Genomic DNA, 21,367 nt, shown 5'->3' on the forward strand with positions numbered 1-21,367 from the left:
GATGATGGAGTCCTATCATTCCTTACTGATGATTAGAGGTCCCTCCTGACTGAAGGCTGAAGCAACTTCCTTGAATCAAGCCTTTGCATAACTGCATAAAGGTGCCATTGAAAGTACTGATAGTAGCTTGAGGAAGTTGCAACTGGCAGATGCGAGTAGCACACCTAGTCCTCACGTGCCTTACCGCTAAGAATAAGATGCTTTTTCGGTTTGGTACGATAGGCAAATCCAAGGTTTCATAAGAATAGACCCCAGGCCAAAGCCGCTTGATAGGCCACACAACAAGAAGCCAGAATGTGCAACTGCAAGCTCGTCCTACCCTTTTCAACATGAATCCGGGACGAGGACTAAGTGAGCAATATCAATACATTATAGGCACTGTTTCTTTGTATTGTTGATTAAAATATTATAGATTTCCAGTTTCCTCAAATCTTGCAGATTTTTTAATTCAATGGCCAGAACCCAATACAAACGTTCGAAAATTTGCAACCCCAAACAGTAGCTTAAAAGAACCATTTAGGTCCAACCATAAAGCACTGAAATATCTCCCTCTTTCCTTCGATCTTCCTTCAATTTTCACTTTTCACTTGTTGCAGAATCTCTCGTTTTTTCTCTCTTGCAATAACAAATGCATACTTTGAATCTCATATCATCCTCTCATGTCACTTTCTCCAAATCCACACATCAATATTATCCCATAAAAAGGATCCAAAACCCAAAAACCTTCACTTACCCTCCTGCTTTTCTCAACAAATCCACCCCTCACAGCCGCAAAGTTTGCAACTTTCACAAAATCCATTGTTACCCTTTTGGCAAGATCCAAGGTTTAGGCATCAAAAGAACTCTTTTCAGCTATATCGATGAAAACCCATCTAGGAAACCTGGATCCCATATTCCCAGATCAGCTGCAGCATCTGAATCTAATCCAGAAAGAGAAGCTGAAGCAGCTGAAGTAGCAGCGAAGTCAAAGGCTAAAACTTTGCAGCTTGCTCTAGTGTTCGGTTTCTGGTACTTTCAAAACATTGTCTTTAACATTTACAACAAAAAAGCATTGAATGTCTTTCCATTCCCTTGGCTGCTTGCTTCTTTTCAACTCTTCGCTGGTTGCATTTGGATGTTCGTTCTCTGGTCTTTAAAGTTGCAACCTTGTCCCAAAATCACAAAGCCTTTTATTATTGCACTTCTTGGACCTGCATTGTTTCACACAATAGGCCATATTTCAGCTTGTGTATCGTTTTCTAAGGTTGCCGTTTCATTCACTCATGTTATCAAATCATCAGAGCCTGTGTTTTCTGTTGTTTTCTCTTCATTTCTGGGTGATACATACCCTTTGAAAGTCTGGCTTTCCATTGTTCCCATTGTTTTGGGATGTTCTCTAGCTGCTATTACTGAGGTTTCCTTTAATTTTCAAGGCTTATGGGGTGCTTTGATTAGCAATGTTGGTTTTGTGTTAAGGAACATTTATTCCAAGAAAAGTTTGCAGAACTTTAAGGAAGTGAATGGATTGAATTTGTATGGTTGGATCAGTATACTCTCACTGCTTTATCTGTTTCCAGTCGCGGTTATTGTTGAAGGGTCGCAATGGGTTCAAGGGTATCACAAAGCAGTCGAGACTGTTGGCAAAGCATCCACATTTTACATATGGGTCTTGCTTTCAGGAATATTTTACCATCTATACAACCAATCATCTTATCAGGCACTTGATGAAATTAGCCCTTTGACATTTTCAGTTGGGAACACAATGAAGAGGGTTGTGGTTATAGTGTCAACTGTTTTGGTGTTCAGAAATCCAGTCCGGCCTTTGAATGCACTTGGATCTGGGATTGCAATACTTGGAACTTTCTTGTATTCACAAGCAACAGCTAAGAAGAAGAGTGCTGGAGGTGAAAAGAAGAGCTAAGGGTTCAGTAATCTCTTCAAAGTTTTTAACTTTTTGTTCCTTTTGATCGGATGATATGTTCATTTTTGATCTTTTCTTCCCTCACTGTTATAAATGTTAATAAATGACCTATATTTTGCTTTCTTAAATTCTGCACTCTTCCCCTGTTATGTAGTTACTTTGTGTTTGCTGTGCTTGGGTTTCAATTGCAAAAATATCTGCTTTTTGACATGATTTTTAACCCTTTTTATGCGCCTAAAACTCTGGTGGCTTAGGTCAATCCCAGACTCTGCTGCAAGAGTGTTTTTTTTACCAGGTTAAATACCAATAACATGTGAAATTTACTACTGCTTTCTCAGCTCCGCAAGGGAATACATTTTTGCAAATCTTTTTTCTGGAGTTTTTAATACTAAGATTTTTACAGATTTGTTAGTGAGGAATCTTTGTTCGATTGATTTCTGATGAATTTAAATTAAAAGAAACCTTTCATCAGTTTGTCCGCAAAAACAGTCAGGTTGTTGAAACTTTTCTAGTAATTTTTCTAGTTGAGGATGTCATAGAATTTTGCATTATGCTTTTAATAATCATGTACTGCTAACTTGAATTATCACTAGCTTATGAAGTGTTGAGTTGTCTGAGAAAGTAGTTAAGTGAATCAACCTTTTCCAATAGAAGTTCTTCTTGCAGATTAGATTATAATATACTTGAGGTGAGAGCATACTTCTATTTAAATTTACAGACTTAGAACTGGTATCCAGGTTTAATTTTTAACAATTCATCTTTGTATAACTGTAGTTGCTAACTAGCTCTAACATCTATTTTTAGTAAACATTATCACTTACATGCTTTCCTTCTTATTTTGATTGTTGCTTTAATGCTAACTTAGGGTAATGGTTCCTTTGTGTTGGTTGGGTAGTTTGGTCAGAGGTTTGTCTAACTACTTGAAAGGACACCAGAAACTGTGAGGGTTCAGTTGTCTCCCACTCTCACTAATTAGAGTGGATTATCAAAGAATAATCCAGCTGTTTGAACTTGTGGAGATTTATATAATTTATGTTGCTTACTTGACGTCTAACCTCTAAGAGATCAGCAAACTTAAGGGTAAATCTGTTTACTCTTGCATATTTTCTTTCAAATATCATTTGAAACTGCAAAGTTTTTGGTGACAACACGCTCAGGTTTTTTCATCGAATTTCTATTTATTTGGTCATTCTGTGTGTAGATATCAATCCCCCTTTATCACTTCTCTATTCTGAGAATGCCTTCAAAAAAAGTATTTTAGGGGCATGATACTCCAGATATTTAGCATAAAGAAAGAATTAAATAGAGATAAGCAATATCTAGCAGCTGCTAAGATAACCTTGAAAAAGATCGCAGACATACTTTGTCTTGTCCTCTCCTTCTTCAGTGTGGAAATAACCCACATTAGATAACTGTAGACTTGACTTGCTGTTAGCAAAAGAGGATTTCCTTGCCAAAGATGGTGACAAGGCACCCATATTGTTGGTAACTTTCTCCCTCAATCCCAAGTGAAGCCTTTCTATAGTGCTTGTCATAAACTGTCCTTACCAACCAGTTGTATCTTACAATTAAATTATAATGCCCAACTTAGAAGGAACTGCTAACAATCTAACCTTGGATGGTTAGTTTAATGTCCTGATATGCTGAAGTTATCCTAAACCAAAGGTCATCATCATTTTTAATGTAGTTGTTGCACCAAATCAGTCAGCAGTGTGAAAATGTGGCCAATAAATACTTTAGCTCAGGTTTTGCAAGTTGAGATCTACCAACTAGTGGATGGTTGCAAGCTGTTGTATGTAGCCATTGAATAGCTAAAGAATTACTTCATTCATGTATGCCCTAATTCATTTGTTGAGCATAATGGTCCTAGACTCGTTTGAGACTGGTCAAAAGTAATCGATTAAGTGGCTTCAGATTATATGATTGACAGTGAGTATAGTGTTGAGCAAAATTGATCTTTCCTGCAGAATTTTGCAATATCTATAGAGTAGTGGACTATGCAACTGCAGACAGTGAATGTGCTTACAATCTTCTGGATGCTGGGCATTATATTTTGGATTTTCTGGCTAAGACTTCTCAGATTGATGATGAGAAACAGGGGAAAAATGAAAGGAGGAAATCATCAGTTGACTAACATTGTGATTAAGGTATATTGGGATTGCTATGCTGATTAGCCCTGATCCTTGCCTTAAATTGGTTCCTTGTAAATCTCAAGAGTACAAGCTTATTTTATAAAATTAAAAGTCATTCATTTAAACTATATAAATGTGTGGCTATCTTACAAAACTGAAGGTAAATGTTGCTTAAAAGGTAAGTGGTTATTTATTTGGCAAAGATCAAAGTAAAATCATTCAATTGAAATGGAATAATTGAACAGATAACATTTGCAATTCTTGACCAAAATACTGGAAATAGTTGGAAGAATGATTAATATATATATAAAAAAACTCGATTAAATAACAATTTTAAAAAATAGAAAACGTTCTTTTTCATCTTTGCTTGAGGAAATCCAACAAATTTTTTAAATAAAAATATATACTTATCATTAAATTAAAATTCGGATACTTTCCCCGTATTCAATAACTACTAAATAAAAGATTATTTAATGGTGTATACGTAACTATATGCCATCAATAGACTAAGACCTTAGTTCACCCTTTTATTAATTAAGATAGAATAAAAACATAAAGCAAAACAAAACTGAACAATATGACATTAACCCATTTATATATTAACTAATCTGCCAATTATATAAATGAAAAGATTAGGTCCAAATCCTATTGTTGATCAGTGTGAGTCTCCCGTCGCAGCTTCTGCTTTGCTTCGTGCCACGGCTTCTTCGAAACATGAGAAGCACAACATTGCAAGCAAAAATAGCACAACTACGACCACAGCAACTGCGAAGGCCCAAGGGGGAACTGCCAGACCCATTATGTCTGCAATCACAAATTCAGAACCGAAGTGTAAGAGAAAAGAGTTATAAGGAGGAATAAACAAAGGAATGCAATGCAACGACTTGATTAGACTTAATTTAACGTACATAAAGTAAAAGGGAGACTGTTTTCCCTACCTACAAACAATAAGCTTCAAAACTCAACAGGAGCGTCCAAGCTGCTGGGGTATTGTAGCCTTCCTTACGTCCAATCCTCTATTTATAGTAGCTTATATGGAACCTAGCTAAGCTAGGGTTAATACTTTTTTTTTTAAAGAGTCTTGATGGTCAAGAAATAGGTAAAAAAAATTAACCCTTTTGTTTGGATTTATATCACGAATTAGGACATCTTTAAGAGAGAAGTGAGCCCTTTTCTCTATTAATAAATTTAGCCAGGAGAAGAGAGAGTTAATTATTCTATTGCTAAATATATATATATATTGATTATAATCTAAAGTAGCATTTAATTAATCATAAAGACCATATAGCTAAGGGAAGTGACGATGATTAACAAGTTAAAATTGAAGCAAGAAAAATTGTTTAAATATACATTGCTATTCGTCTGTCATGATTGCCTAACTAATTAATTCCTAGTTGTGTTTTATCTAAGTACAATATTTCTTTGGATACATATTCAGGTATGCCATGAGCTCCCAGTCCCTACAGTCAATAGTTTCCTCAGGCGGTGTCAGTGCTCTGGTATAGTGGCTTCAGTGTTTATAGCAAAGAAAGCTCAGGGAAGATTTAATGCCAAAACATAGGGGTGATCACTTGGTGTGTTGCGGCCATTAGAAACAGCTCAAGCCCATGCACAGGGTATAAGGACTGCAGGCGTCTTTGGTAAGCTAAGTCTTAAGGCTACGGTAGCAGAGAAAGGAACAGGCTATCGTTTCGAGGGGTGCTTTGTTGGAAGAGGTGTACACACAGGGGATGTGTAGACATATGGCTGTAACAAGTCTTCTCCGTAAATTCAAGGCTAAAGACTTGAAACAGCATGATATACTCCAAACATTACACACACATATATATATATATGCTCAAATTTGCTTTGCAGAAAAAAAATTATAATAAAAGTCTTCTTCATTTTTATGAAATTACCAATGCGAAGAAGAGTTGTGCAGAAAATTCAAAGTTGAGCATACCCATTAATTAACAAAAATAGTTGAAGACTTACGTAGCCTTTGACTCAGATGAATACATACTCACAATTACATTTAATAATGAAAATCAGGATTTTATATGAAGGGTTACTAAAAGGTAATTATAAATAAAATTATATTATATATATTAAATTTTTTATTTATAATAATAAAAAACTAAAAATTGAAGGGTGGCGGCCGTCACTAACCCGCCACCCGCCAGCCTCTTGGCTCGGCCAATGGTTCCCTCAGCAGATTAAGCAAAACCCTGAATTTCATTTATTGTTGCACAGGTTACAAAAATAGGCCGGGTATGCTGTGACAAAAATAAGCATTCCCGCCTGGTACCATTTACACAATATGTGCTGCACAAAACAAAAATAAAAACAGGCAGCAAAAGCATCTCCAATTGATCAAAAATTATCCAACCAGCTCCCACCACATAGAAGTGTATTTAAACAACACCAGAAAGGGAGGGACAAATGTAAAGCATCCCTACCAACATCAACCCCATACAACCACTACTCAAAAACACAGTCATAGCCATTGTTGTGAAGCACACTTGAATTTCAGGAGAGGCTTCATTTGTGGGTAATCTGAGGAGGTGTTGCGCTATGAGATCTGAGTTGTTGCCAATTGACAGACGATTGTCTCTGCTGAGGTAATAATAATGGAAGTCTTACTTCATTTTTATCGAATTATCAGTGCTGAGAAGAGTTGTGCGGAAAATTCAAAAGCTGAGCAATTCCCATTAGTTAACACAAACAGCTTAAGACTTGCACACCCTTTCACCCATATGAGTGCATACTCGCCGTTCCATCAGCAGACTAACCACTAACAATTGCCAGAAAAAGGAAAAACCCTTTCTTGGAATGCGAGATGAAGAAAAACAAAACAAAAGAAAATGAAACCTATGAGTTTAACAGGTAATTGATGATTGCCATAAATTGTACTTGGTCACCAAGCTCTATTAAACCTTCCTATCTAGGAAAAACAAAGCTTTATTAAACCGCTGAAACTTTGTTACAAGCTAGCAATTCTATTCCCGTTAGAATTACGATTAAGATTCAACATTGCTAGATATTAACATAAGAGGTTGGGAAAGATCAAAGATGTTCACTTTAAAAAATTTAAAGAATGTTGATGGTGATGAATTGTGATAGCAACTGGTAGAGTAGATTAAAGCAATGACTGATAATTAAAGCCAGCAGCTAAGCAAACTAAATGAGATAGTGTTGGAAGGGGTTATAAATCGCTTATTAGAGGAGGCTAAGCAATCCGCCGAGAAGAAGAAGATGATCATTGAGACAAAAAACGTATGAAACGTTACTTTGGAACTAGAACTGGAACTGGAAGCAAATGTTCTTCTCTTGAAGAAGAAAAAGAAGAGAACTTGATCAGGAAGCAAAAGAAGCAGAACAGGTGATGGCAAGAAGCAAAAACGGAAAATAGACAGTAAGAAGAAGCAGAATGACATAAAAAGTTTCAATCCACTCGTAGAGCTTACTACATTAGGTTTAGAACCGCCTCCTGATATGCCAGAAGCGTTCTGGAATCACATTGAAAACTTGGGTGAAACTGATATAAAGCTGGTTATACAAAAGTTTATTGAGTCTACTAATTTGAATCGGGGCACAATCGTTTGTCAACGACAGTTTTGAAACAAGTTAGAAGTAAGTTTCTGAGTGAAGCTGAGGAGGAAAAATTCAAGAATCATGGAGGAATGGATGTTATACTGGAAGAACTATGTCTTGAGATATCTAGAACGCACTTGATCAAGTGGCTCATCAGAGGGAGCCTTAAGCTTGCATATATTTTCAAGACTCAGAGGCTGTAGTACAAATTTGGTCGTTTCGTGTCAAGCTTGAATCACAGCTTGATTTTGTCGTGATCAAAGTTAAAGATGGGAAGACCGTTCACGAAACTAATTAGGCAAAGTTGAAGGCTCTCATGATTCTAACAGTCCAAGGCCTTTTTCTTAATAATCTTACTTCATTTTTTTTCCTTGTGTTTCGATTACTTTAGGTTTGTTTTTTTTTTTTTCTAATGAAATCTACTTTTTGCAAATAATTCATTTTTTATTGATTTTTCACTTTAAGTTGTTCAACTTAATGGTGATGATGAACGCAAAAGTATATAAAATTTATTTATTTTTCTATTTTCCTCTGTTTTATTCTTAAAGTTCTTTTATATTTGTACCCAATTATAAAATTTAAGATACAAAATTTTGGAATATTTTTTATCCAAATATTTCTTACATTTTTACTTAACTAAAATCTCATGCAACATAAAACCTTTATTCTCTTATCGAGATTCAAAGTAAAAAGTTGGCTTTTTACCTCAATTTTCTAATAAAGTACCATGGATATTTTTGCAATTAAACCATAACAAGGAAGCCAATTTAAATGAGTGTAATTACTAATGTAAGAGGAAGAAGAAGAAGAAGAAGTTGGAACAAAATAATTTATACAACAAAGCTTATTTACAATTGTACTTAAAGAATTCGGCGTTCAATTAAAATAAAAAGAAAAAGAACATAATTTTAAAATATTAATCAAACTGAATTGTCCTATTAACAACAAAACCAATTTAGAGAATTAATTCATCCATTAAATCAATTAATTTGCTTTGATGTTGTCATGCTGGTAGTACTTCTCTATATTAAATCTTCACTTGGCTAAAAGAAAGAACAGCAAATTATAAGCAAGCTTTGCTTTGGTTTCTAATAAAGGATTTCCATTCAAAATCATCACTAATTTTATTAAGATGAAATTAGGGAGACAAAAATAAAGAAAAAAAATAAGCAAATAACATTACTCTATAGCTCATATACTGATCATCAATCTGTAATTAGGATAATATAATATATAAATATATATAGTATCATCAAGAGCAGCTGGAGATTATTCTTCTTCTTGCTGGTCTGCTTCGTTCAAACCCTATGGTTCAGCAGCTGGTTTTGGCTTGTTGCCTGCTTGTGGCTTTCCGTTTCTTTGGTCTTCCTCGCGCCATGACCAACACATAAGTGACAGAAGAAAAACCAGAAATATGAGTACGAAAATCTTCCCGATGGTAGACCAAGGATGAGCAGTTATGTCTGTGATCACATGACCCATAAAAGCCATGCTTGCTAGAAAGAATAACCTTGAAACTCAAAGGCCAAACTTTGAGGAATTCTGCAAAGTATGGAACGCCCAAGCGAGTACTAGTAGCTGCTTCCTAGTTCCTAGAGTTCCAACCCTCTATTTATACTAGTTTATAGAAGAACCTAACTAGGGTTGTTTTTAAGGAAATAGGTAATTCTTTGGTGTGAGGATACCATATCACGATTTAGGACATATTTTTAGAATTTGACCTAATTGCTTAAGTAAATAATTAGATACCTAATAGAGGACATTGTTCACTTCTAACTATTATAATAAATAAATGAAGAAATTGCTCATCATTAGACCAAGTTTTTAAGAAGGAAAACATTACTTAATAGATATTCTAATTAATAGGACCTTGGTTTTTGAGAAAAGAAGATGACACATCCTTTTTCCTAATCAATAGCAGGGTAATATTTGAAAAAGGTTAATTAAATTCAAGTGATCACAAAACTTAAATAGTTATAATTAGTTTTTAGATAATTAACACAATAATTATTTATCTTTGTTCCGTTTATGATTATTTTACACGAGAAATAATTGTAGTACATGCAAAACTAATACAAACAGCTAGCAAAGCAAAGAACAAAATTTTATGTAAGTTACAAAATAAATTGATAAAAATCGTCTAAAAGTGAAAATAAAGACCCAAAGTTGAAAGAGATTTTGCACCAAAATGAATAAATAATTAAAATATAATACCAATTATAAAATACTTAATCAATCTATATTATAAAAACCCAATAAAATTTTTCTCACTCACACACACATGTATATAGTAAAAGTTGTAACGATTAAAACATAGACAAGTTCATGACATTATTTATTTTGGTAAATCATATAGGAAGATTTTATTGATAGGCTGTGGTGGCATCTGATCAGTACATAGGGAGGCATAGCTCCCAATAAAGGAATACATGTCACCTGGAGAAGGGATGAGACAAGCTCTAAAGCCTATAACAAATACAACAGGTATTAAATTAAGTATCAGATTGTTTGTGCTCCCATTCAGTTTGTGATGAAGATTAATCCCCAGAATCTCTTGGAAGGGCAGAGCAACATAGACCCATAGGCAGGATAGCAGTGATATAGTGCATGCAAATTATAATAGAGAAGTCCAGAAAATAAAATGTCAGGTTACCAGGGAACCTCGGACGGGCGTATTAAGGCGGCCAAGAAATGAAAGAGACGCAGCCAGGTGCAGACAGATAAAAACCCAGAAAGCAACCAGGAGCAACATAGCAGCCAAGGGAGCAGGATATCAGAATACCAGAGTCAGCATGCAAATTATAAACCACAGTTATCAACCACAAAGAGCATTCATTCACATCAGATGAAACAGCATTATCAGAAAAACACAGAATTCATCCGTACAGTCATGAGTAGCAGATGGAAACAAGTAAAAAGCATAAACTGGTGAGAGATCAAATGGTAGTCATTAATTCACCACCAAGCGAAGAACATCCACTCTGCTAGAGTATGATTAAAAGATATGGATCCAACTTCCATAAGTGCATTCAATATTAAGGTTTTTTGTGGCCAACCCATTATAACTCTTGAGTCGAATTCAACACATTATTACTTTGTACTCTTTGAGTGAAAGGGGAAAATGTTGTAAATACTGTAATAATTAATTCTTCCAAATTACTATTTTCCGCCAAAAATCCAAAGTCAGTTGAAGGAGATCAACTCTATTTTCGAGTGATGATCATCACAATTTCAAGCAATTATTGTTGAGCAAATAACAAAATATAATATATAATATATTTCCTGTACCACCGTATCACGTGGACACGCCCTTGTGAGTGAGCCTCATGGCCTTTCATATGGCTTGGCCCCAACGTTGATTTAAAAGGTGAAGGATGCTGACTAGGGCAATCATATAAAAGCTATATCAAATAATTAAAATATATAATTAATTAATAAAAGATTTGCTTCATTAATTATTAGTAATTAATTGGTCATGGTTTTTTTCTCACAAAAACTCAACTTAACAAAATAACCTGTCTATTAAATAAATACTTTAATGTTGTCATATTATATACATGTTAATTCTTCACTATATACAATATATAAAAGATTTCTTTCCATATATAAAAAAAAACCTTCGAAACTGTTCTTTTTTACAAATTAAATTAGAGACAAGAAAAAGAAAAATTATAGCTAGCTAATTAGCCTATATATAAAATGTACCCTTTTTTCATAAAAGATAATACTAAATAGATTCATCAAAGGAAGCTGGAGACCATTCTTCTTTTTCTTCTTCTTCTTCCTATGGTTTAGCTACTGCGTTTACCCTGCCGGGTTCGTTTCTTGCTTTCTGTCACGCTTCTTGCTCTCTGTCGTCAACGAGACATGGTGTGTACACAATGACGGCAACAATGGCCAGCAATAGGACCCCCACGACAAATCCCACAATGGCTAGGGCAGGCACCATTATGTCTGCATTGACAAATTGAGAATCAAAGTTTGAGAGCAGTCAATATATAAAAAAAAAACCAAAAGAAAAAGAAAAAAAAGACTTGATTTAACGTACATAAAGTATGTTAAAATTTATATTTGCTTGAAAAAGAATATGAACAACCTACAAATTAAGCAATTGCCATTCATCGGTTAAAGCTACACATTTGAACATGAGAGAACCAAAGGGATCAGATTGTTACCCTATCTAGCTTGAAAGAATAACCTTCAAATTTCGAAGTACACTTGGGAACTTGAGAATCTTCCAAAGGGGCGTCCAAGGCTATATTGGTGTGTGATAGCCTGTCTTGCATCCAACCCTCTATTTATACTAGTTTACGGTTGAAAAGAGTCTAAACGTAATGGTCAAGAAAATAGGTAAATTAACACTTATGTTAGGGTCTACTTCACAAGTTAGGGCATCTTTAGGGAGAGAGTGATCCCTTTCTCTATTAATAAATTAGGTCAATTATATACATATATGGGATACATAACAGAGGAAATTCATCACTTTTAATTATTATAAATTGCTCTTCATCAATTAGTCCAAGTTTAAGGAAGGGAAATAGAGACAGCTTAATTACTTGCCAACATTTAAGCAAAATTTTATTGTTTGGTACTATATGATTGATACATAATTACTATTAGATTAAAAAAATTAAGCATTCATCCCCATTTTACGTGCTTCTACAATAAATACCTATATTAATTTCTATATATGCATGTTTAGTGACTAATTATTAAAATTATTGTTTATGGGCCAATTATTAAAGTTAATTAAAGGTATAAGATATTCCATATATATGGGAATGCACGCAACAATTATTTAGATTAATAGAGAGTAAGCATACAAGCTCTTTATATTTTTTAGCCTAAACAGTAAAAATGTTTGCAAGTTAGGGTCATTTTCAAATAAGTCCTTAATCTTTTATTATATTTAAATGAGTTTTTATTTTTTTTATTTGTATCCAAATAAACCCTTAATCTTGACAAAAAAATAATTACCATCAGATTTGGCACCAATTGACATTTTCTATTCACGTAGCATATGATTAATGCTACTTGATTATATGATCTGTCTTTGAAATTTAAAAAAAAAAAAAAACCTCTCTTTTTCCTTCCTTTTTCTTTTTTTTTTTTCCAATCTTCATCTTCTCTCTCTTCTTGCCACATTTTCGATGATTGATTTTCACCAAATCTCAAAAATGAAACCTAGACCTAAGCTTTTCAGATCGTTAATATATATATATATTTTGGAGATTTATAGAGATCATTAGAGGATTTTTGAAAAAAATACTATGATTAAAGGAAAGAGTATAAAGAGAGGAATTGGAAATAAGCTTCTTCTTTTTTTGTGTAATTTCGATGTCAGTAAATGGCTGCAGTAGATGAGTGATGACGAGGCAGCAGTTCTAGGTTTTGTCACGTGGTCACATTATCAAACACGTAATATGCCACAAGAACAGAAAATGTCAATTAATATATTAGATATAATGATGGTTAATTTTTCATTTAGTTAAGGGCTTGTTTGGTTATAAATTAAAAATTAAGAGTTCATTTTTGTACAATAAAAGATTACCTAAATCGTGATTTTAGAGAATAAAGATTACAGGGGATGACTATTTCTTGAGACACTTGACAACCAAATGTTCCTCAAGAATGAAAAGGAAATGTCAAACAAACGTTATGTAAGGGTTTAGTTTAAACAATGGCCATAACTTAGGGGCTTTTTACTATTTAAGCCTATATTTTTCTTAGGTGGTTTTTCAATTCAGATTTTTGTATTTGGTGTATAGGCTTGGCGGCCAACTCAAGTTAGGCCTTGGACATGATATTTTAAGCCCAAGCTTAGCTCGACCTGAAATATTATAATATTAATAAAATAATTTTAGTTAATTTTAATTCTAAAAATTAGTTTTATCACTTTATTAATAAATTTAAATTAATCAACTTCAAATGGATAAATCGAATTAGGTCCGGACTGAGCTCGACTCCAACATTTTAAAGAGTCAAACCGAGCTTGGCCCGACCAAGTCCGACCCATTAACACCTTTGTAGTAGACCTTTTGTTTTTTTACTTTCTGACATTTCAATGCAAATAATATAAACTGGCAATCAATTACCAAAAAAAAAAATGCTAACAAAATCTTTTAAAATATTTAATTAAAATACTTTATTTCTTTTCTGATGTTACTAATTTCCACTGAAACAAAAAAATTTGAAAATTTTTAACATATCATGAACTAAGGTCTAAAGGAACAACACGACATCTCTCTCTAAACAAACACAACCAATCAAGTCTCTTTCCTCCATAAAGAGAAAGGTGAAGAACATAATAATATAGGCTCAAGCTGATGTCGGAGGAGCTGCTGCCTGAGACCTCTTCCTCTGTTTATAGCCTTCCAAAAATGACCAGACGATGGATGTCAACAACATCACCCCAATAACTGCCAAGACAAGCATAAGAATCACCTTCTGATCCATTATGGTCTATCTGTTACAACCTGAGAGTGAAAGCAATCAAACCACAATATAGAATTAAGCAAGCTTAAGTGTAATTCCTTGTATGAGAAGAAAAAGAAGAAGATAAGAAGATGAGAAAACTAAAAAATTTCTATATGAAAACTTTGCTAATTACTATAATTAAGGATATGATGCCTTACAAATACTTAATCTCTTCACTTACTACTACTTAATTATTGCATAATTGTCCTCAATTAGGCTGTATTTATAGATTAATTTGTTGATTAAATTTCGTGCATGTCTAGTGTAAACAAAGATTACATGGGCATGCATCTCTGTATAACTAATGAAAAAAAAAAATTACTCCATTATTAGTAATCAATCACGATTTAATTATTTGTCTTATTCTTTTAACATCAAATTCAAACTATAATATCCTATTACGAATTATGAAGATGTGCTGAGTGCAAACCGATGACAAATACAACTTAATTAAACCATAGAAACTATGACAAATCCACATTCAAATGCAATATTTAATTATCTCAAACATAATCAATTACAAATAATTTCTAAAGAGAAATTTTAATTCTAGAAGAAATTACCTCCAGTAGCTCCTTTGCCTCCACCCTTTTATTTATAGTAGCTTGTTATGTAAACCCTTACTTATTTTAAAGATAACTCCATAGTCAAGAAATAAGTAAACCCTTGCTATATATAAGATTTCAAGAAATCAATCACTTGCATATCAGTGAGAATAGGAACCTAATGGTTCTACCAACATATATAACATCTTTTCCTCCATGATTCATGAATATTTCCTCCTCTAACTGCATTCAAAAACTTACTTCTGACTTGTTTCACTGTAATAGACAAATGATTGTGCCCCAATCCCGACTTTGATCAGTAGGATTTATAAATTTCCGTATAATTAACTTTATGTCAGTCCCGCCTAAGTTTTTAATGCGATTCTTGAATACTTCTGGGATGTCGGGAGGCGGTTCTAAACCTAATGCAGTAAGTTGTACGAGTGGATCGAAACTCTTTCTCTGCTTCGTCTCACTGACCGTCCTCTGTTTCTGTTTCTTCTCAATGCCTGTCGTTTTCTTCTTGCAATCACCTGTCTCCTCCTGCTTCTTTTGCTTCCTAATCAAGTACTTTTCTTTCTCTTCTTCAACAGAAGAACTTTTGCTTCCAGTTCCAAAGCAACGTTTCATACCCTTTCGCTCAATGATCATCTTCTTCTTCTGGACGAGTTCCTCGACTAAGCGATTTGTTAAGCTTTCCGACACTATCTCAATTAGTTTGCTTAGCCACTGGTTTTCGTTATTAGTCACTGCATTAATTGCCTTCATCAATTTCTGCCACGAATCACCATCATCAACATCCTATAAATTTTTTAACGTTAACATCTTTGATTTTCCTAATTTCAGTCGGTTTAATAAAGGTTGGTAGCCAAGTACAACTCAGGCCATCATCAAATGCCTGTTAAACTCTTAACTTTCGTTTTCTTTTTTCTTTTGTTTTTCTTCATCTGGCATTCTAAGAAAGGGTTTGTTTTTTTCTTTCTGGCAATTGGTAGTGGTTAATCTGGTTACACAGAAACGAGGTCAATCTTCGCGGTCAGGTGTGGGATCCTCTGCAAGTCACTGATCTTACGGGAGCGTGGGTCAGAGCTAAGTGGCTTGGAGAGAATGGCACCATTGCAGACTGCTTCAGATTTGCCACAAATGCCAAGGCCACAAGGCTAATCACATTGCGGACGGACTGACAAAGGCAGGCGTTAACAGGGCTCAGCAGCTTCTGACGGTTTTCAACTAGATTATTGACCTCCGATTGATTTTTTCTTTTCTGTTTTCCTTCTGCTTCTGTTTATGTGTGCAGGGTGTTTCCTTGGAGAATCTGATTTGATCCTGTTGATAAGCTGCCTGCATTTCCCTGTTAGTCTTCACCCGCTGTTTGCTTTTGACGGTGGCTGTGATGAATCCATCCTGATTCTGTGTAGGTCTGATTGTGTTTCTGAGTACTGGTTGTATGGGTTGATGTTGGCAGGGATGCTCTGCTTCTGTCCCTATGCTTCTGGGGTCGTTTAAATACAGTTCTACGTGGTAAGAGCTGGTTGGATAATTTTTTATCCATTATCCATGCTTTTCTGGGTTGCTGCCTGTTCTTTTTTTTTTTTTTGTTTGGTTTGTGCAGCACATATTCTATAGATACTGTTTTTGAATAGGAGAGGGTTTTTGGGGTACATTAAAGAGTTTAATTTCAATAGTTTACTAATGCTTGTGAATCATACAAACAAAAATATTACATTTGTATATAAAGGACACATCTTAAGTGTGTATGAAGATTTAAATAATGTTCATTGTTCTCACTCTAGGATTTAGTTACAAAAAGCAAACTCAATTCTCATTGCGCCCGTTTTGTATAAAAGTAGAAATAATGAATCTTGATTGCAAATTTCGGGGTTGCGAGGAGACTTCTCGTATAGTAATTTTGTGTTTGTAGTTACAAATAATATAAAAATTAGCTAAAATAAAAGCATGATAGTAAAATTTGAAACAATTGAAGTACAATAACAAAATTCAATAATGAATGATAGTCTAGCAGCAAATTTGGTGTTACTAATTTAAAAAAATAAAAAAGAAGTGAACTTGTAAAGTTTTCCTTAAGTCATTTGCAGTCTTAGCAACTTTCTGTAGATTAGATGTGTCAATTGAGCAACAAGATAATGGTAATAGCCAATGCTTCAGCCATGACCAGTTGAAACTAGCTAAATTGTAGTCTCCCTTTAAATTTACAATCCACAAGTCATAACAATATCAAATTCTAACCATTTTTTTGCCTTACCATTCTGTAGTTCCTTAGAAACATTTGTCCCCCTGGTCTGAGGGGGACAGACATTCTGTTTGTTGTATATATGATTCAATGAATCATTTGTCACTTCTGCTTTTCCCAATTTTCTTGGGAATCCTTATACCCTTTCAAGTGTATAGCAAATAGGAGATCCTATGAAAGGAAAATAGAGAGAGGGGAAAGGGGAATTTAGTTTATAGTCTATGAATACTGTGCTCGACTTCTATTCCTTTCAAAGTGGTCATAAGCAGGCTTGGTTCTTAAGAAAAGCAGAAAGCTTGAGATTAGGCCTAACAAGGAAATGCAACCCCAGTATATGAATGTCTTCTGATAGCAGTCCCTACCCATGCACACCATTGCTTCCCCTAACGAGTTTTCCTGGGAGGAACTTTTCACATTGGAATCATATACTAAAGCTGCAAGGAGACCATAGAGGAGTGAGCCGATGGGAATGTTAGTAATGAGGATGTTGTGGTTGACACTGGCACTATTAGGCCCAAATAGCTCTGATGTGATGGACACTGCCGCTGAAAATACGAAACCGGAGCTTAATCCAATCATGGCTGTGCCAGCATGCAATGCCACCTCACTACCTGATGCAGCAAGTAAAAAGAAGGCTAATGGTGTGGGCACCAGGGCGACTGCTAGCCACCCAGTCCTGACAAAGTACACTTTGCTGCAATTGGAAAGACATTTTAGCTCGTGATCATTTTGTGAGGTAAAAAAGTCTACATGGAACTATGGAAGTCAATTTAAAATTTTAATATTCCAAAATTCTCCCTGTAGGAATTCTAAAAATGGCCTTTGTGGCCAACCGCAAGATTAGAGAACTCTAAAAAGGCTATACATTAGAATTCATTCTCCAATTATGAAGCAACTTCAATACAGATTTGCTCCCAAGTTCTAAGATATTGAATGACTATATATTGAAGTCTAACAACGGACTTAGTGGTCAACTAAAAGAGTAAGGGCACTGTCCATGCAAAGGGATGCAATGCCAGAGATGCCTTTCCTCTATTTAATGAATATGCCTTTCCTATATTTAATGAATTTTTACGGGTAATAAAATGGCGCTTATTCTTTGATGTCGATGCATTCTTGTAAATAGCACACACACACACACACACACACACACATACACTACTATTTGCAGTAAATACATACTCACGCAGGAAATCTGGGGCAGCTGAGAGCAAACGACCAAAGAATGAGAAAGAGGAGTAGAGAGTCACAACCGTGCTAATCTGAGAGTAGAATCCAAGTGATTGCGCAATCTGCCCTAGATTATTGCTATATACCAGCCCTATTGTCCTCCACAGAAGTAGGCCACATAATATAGCCAGAAATCCCACCGGTGCACTAGCAATCTTGCAGGGTGTTCCTCACCTAGCACTGTTAACCTGCCTTTCTCCATTACCTTCTTGAAGAACCCTTCTCTGTTTGTTACACAAAATGAATTACTGAAACTCAAGCTATTATTGTAATCACTTCCAATCAACTCCTTATGGAGCTCTAGGTCATCAGGGTCAACCAAGCTGAAGGTTGAGCCATCAAGACAAAAGCTGGAATGGATATTGTGACGAGCCCAGTTCCTACCACAGACAATGCCAGGTAAACACAAAGGTAGGAGCAATAGGATTAAGGCACCCACCAAAGAATGCGTGCCCTTAATGCTTCTGATGAAAGTGAATTTAAAAGGAGAAGATATAGGCCAGTGATAACAGCTAAAACATTGAGGAAATGAAAATGAAGGAGTCCCGACTAACAGCATCAGTGGAGAGAAGCTGCAAGAGGGGTTGGCGGAGGATTGGGATGAGAGCTAAGCTAGATGCAAGGAGAGGTACAAGTGCATTTAAGAAGAGATAGAGGGTGTCATCATCAGGGTTTATTGCATTGGCAATTAGAGTGTAAAGTGCAGCACTTACACCATTGAAACTGATGGTAAGGGACAAAGCAAGTGCCCTGTTGGTTGGGAAATTTCGGATGCATAAAACAAAGCATACTGTGTTGAACCAACAAATGCTACAACCAGCTACCAAACACAGAAGAAATACCTGCCATGAATTCATATTAAAACATAATTAGTTTACAGTGGAATGGTGGTTCAGTACTAATCAAAAGCGTTTACTCAAGCATTTGTTTCCCTAATTCCGGACCGGGGTATTATCCATCAACTCCTTGTAATATTGGTTTATGTGCAGGCATTTAGATAGAAAAGAGGGCAGGGGGGGTAACAGGGAAAGGTATAGGTGACCCAACCTTTTTTTTTTTTTTTGATAAGCCAATTCATATTGTTAATGACCAAAATTGACAGTCAGGTCATAGCTTTATACAAGAGCTTAAACGTCCAACAACGCCTAGCTTAGAAATACCAAACTCCCCCGGTGAACCTAACCTTTTAATAACTGAAGAGGAACTAAACTTAGATTCTGTTGAATATATTAGCAAAAAGTGTGTAGTAGCCATTGATTTACAAGAATGAGCAGACAGATAGGTACCAAATATTTCAAGTAATGGATTCAGTAGAATTTTTTTTCTAATCGAAAAAAGAAACTAAAGCATTCGGTAAAGTCAGTATAGAATTGTAAGTTTTGGCTCAATGGTCAAGTATCTTTCCTTAAGGAATGAGGGTTGTTGCAGACCAGGATTTGACCTCTTTGGTCCTTTCTTGTGGTTGTGTCTGCAAATAAGAGAGGATGTAGACATAGCAACAACCTCAAGGGCCTTTTATGCAATGGAACAGAAGTAATTTTATTCATAGGCAACGAGGGATTTATAGTCATCCTGTTTAACTCATTTCCTATTTATACAATGTAAATTTCGCATTTCATGTTAAACATGAAGAAAGTTTAACTTCAATAAAAAAGGCATTGCAGTAACTTTCTAGCATAAGCTGTTTGTTGAAATAAATTGTATCAAGTTGAAGGCAACTCCTGGAGTTTAGGAGATGACCCCATTCTGTCAATGCGAGAATGGTAGGTTGGAATGGAAGGTTGCCTGGCCGACAGTGATCCAAAATAAAAAAATTCACTGGTGGTTTTCAATCCCATCATATATGGACTAACTAATCCATCAATAACAAACGTTGGTTGATCTGATATAACAAACAGAGTGGTTCAACATAAAATCCCGTATTACCTTTACCAGAAACAAGTTTTCTACTCAATCTTTGTCACATTACAACAAAATCCTAACTTTCCTTCAATGAAAAAATGTCTTGAAAATCAAAACTACCCTTGTTTGAGATATTCTTTTGAGAAATTTTCACCCAAAAGTGAACTTTGAATAACCAAATTATGCAAATATTCTTTACCGACCAAAATGTGTAGTAAAAGCTAATAGGTGACTCTTTGGTGATTGCTTCTAGGATTATCTAATTAACAAAGATTAAACTTAATGAAGTAATCAATGAAAGTTTAACCAAAAGAATTGGACTGCTCTCATGCAATTTGTCTCATTTGTATAACTGAAGTATTTGATTCTAACAAAAATTAGCTAAGAAAAGCAATTGAGGGCAAAAAAAAGGTCCCGAAAGTGATAATTATCATCTTGATATTGGAATTGCTTCCTCATAATAACTAATGTGGACATTTTGAAAGTCATTCTTTACTTCAACAACCAGCAACAGTCCCGCACCTAATTGACTCAGATGTGGTCGTTTCACTTGCCATTTACCAAGCCAACGTCAGGTTGTGGTTATGTTTGGTTTGTTGTGGAGGAGTGAGGTTCACTACTTTAATTTTGTCAAAGGAAGAAACTAGACAAGGAAAAAATTGAAAAAGAGAAGAAAACGAAAAGGACTTGGACATTGCAAACCACACTTATCCCTTGGACAAAGGAAAAAAAAAACATAAAAGCTTGAAGGACTTTGATGGTTTTGCAGGAAAGCAGGAGACTGAATAGACAAGAAAAATTAAAAGCAAAGGGCCAGAAAAAAAAAACAACCCAAAATTCAGGAAAGACAGAGCAACAATTCCAGAAAGGAGAAACCAGGGAATCTGAAGAAGTATAGATTCAAGTTAAAACAAAGAAAACAAGATGCATTTTTCAATTTCTCATAACATTTCCACTCCTTAATAGAATCATAAAGTCTTCAAAGAATGAGAACTTACCAGGAAATAAGGTAGGGTAATAACTTGTTTAATGACAAACCATTGAACACCATAGCCAAAAAGCCCCAAGAAAGCAGCCATGAACATGACAACCCACACTGGCAAATACATGAGAGACACCCCAGAACACCAACCAAATGCCTTCCCCATATCTGAAGCTACAGACAAATAATTCAGCTGCACCTGAGATATCCCAAGAACTGTTTTCAACGTTGAAGAGTACGATGAGAAGTCAAAGTTTGTCCCCGTAAAAGCCTGTACCCATGTTGTTGCTATTAGCATCATCCATTTTCTTGATTGTCCTACCATTGCAAAATACTTCACTTTACCAGGAACAAAAGGAAGATGAGAAAGAGAGA

At 35.1% G+C, this 21,367-nt stretch overlaps 2 protein-coding genes across 2 annotated transcripts; one reads left to right on the forward strand and one right to left on the reverse strand.

The window, feature by feature from the left end:
• The first annotated feature begins 109 nt into the window (after positions 1-109).
• Positions 110-2,028, forward strand: LOC110415684 (Nucleotide/sugar transporter family protein). The gene has a single exon (XM_021427377.2). The coding sequence runs from the start codon at positions 629-631 to the stop codon at positions 1,898-1,900; it is 1,272 nt and encodes a 423-aa protein (XP_021283052.1). The 5' UTR covers positions 110-628; the 3' UTR covers positions 1,901-2,028.
• Positions 2,029-16,491: 14,463 nt separating this feature from the next.
• LOC110415805 (protein NUCLEAR FUSION DEFECTIVE 4-like) lies at positions 16,492-21,361 on the reverse strand. The gene is given in 6 exon segments (XM_021427535.2): positions 16,492-17,572; positions 18,061-18,205; positions 18,208-18,549; positions 18,552-18,635; positions 18,638-18,950; positions 21,009-21,361. Coding segments are annotated over 6 exon segments (1,668 nt in total). The 5' UTR covers positions 21,318-21,361; the 3' UTR covers positions 16,492-17,097.
• Positions 21,362-21,367: the final 6 nt, after the last annotated feature.

Source organism: Theobroma umbraticum, unplaced genomic scaffold, assembly GCF_002168275.2.
Source record: "Theobroma umbraticum cultivar Fairchild unplaced genomic scaffold, ASM216827v3 scaffold_147.0, whole genome shotgun sequence".
Lineage (NCBI taxonomy): Eukaryota > Viridiplantae > Streptophyta > Magnoliopsida > Malvales > Malvaceae > Theobroma > Theobroma umbraticum.

Coding starts and splice junctions, on each gene's coding strand:
- LOC110415684 (XM_021427377.2), top strand. CDS start 629: ATGCATACTTTGAATCTCATATCATCCTCTCATGTCACTTTCTCCAAA.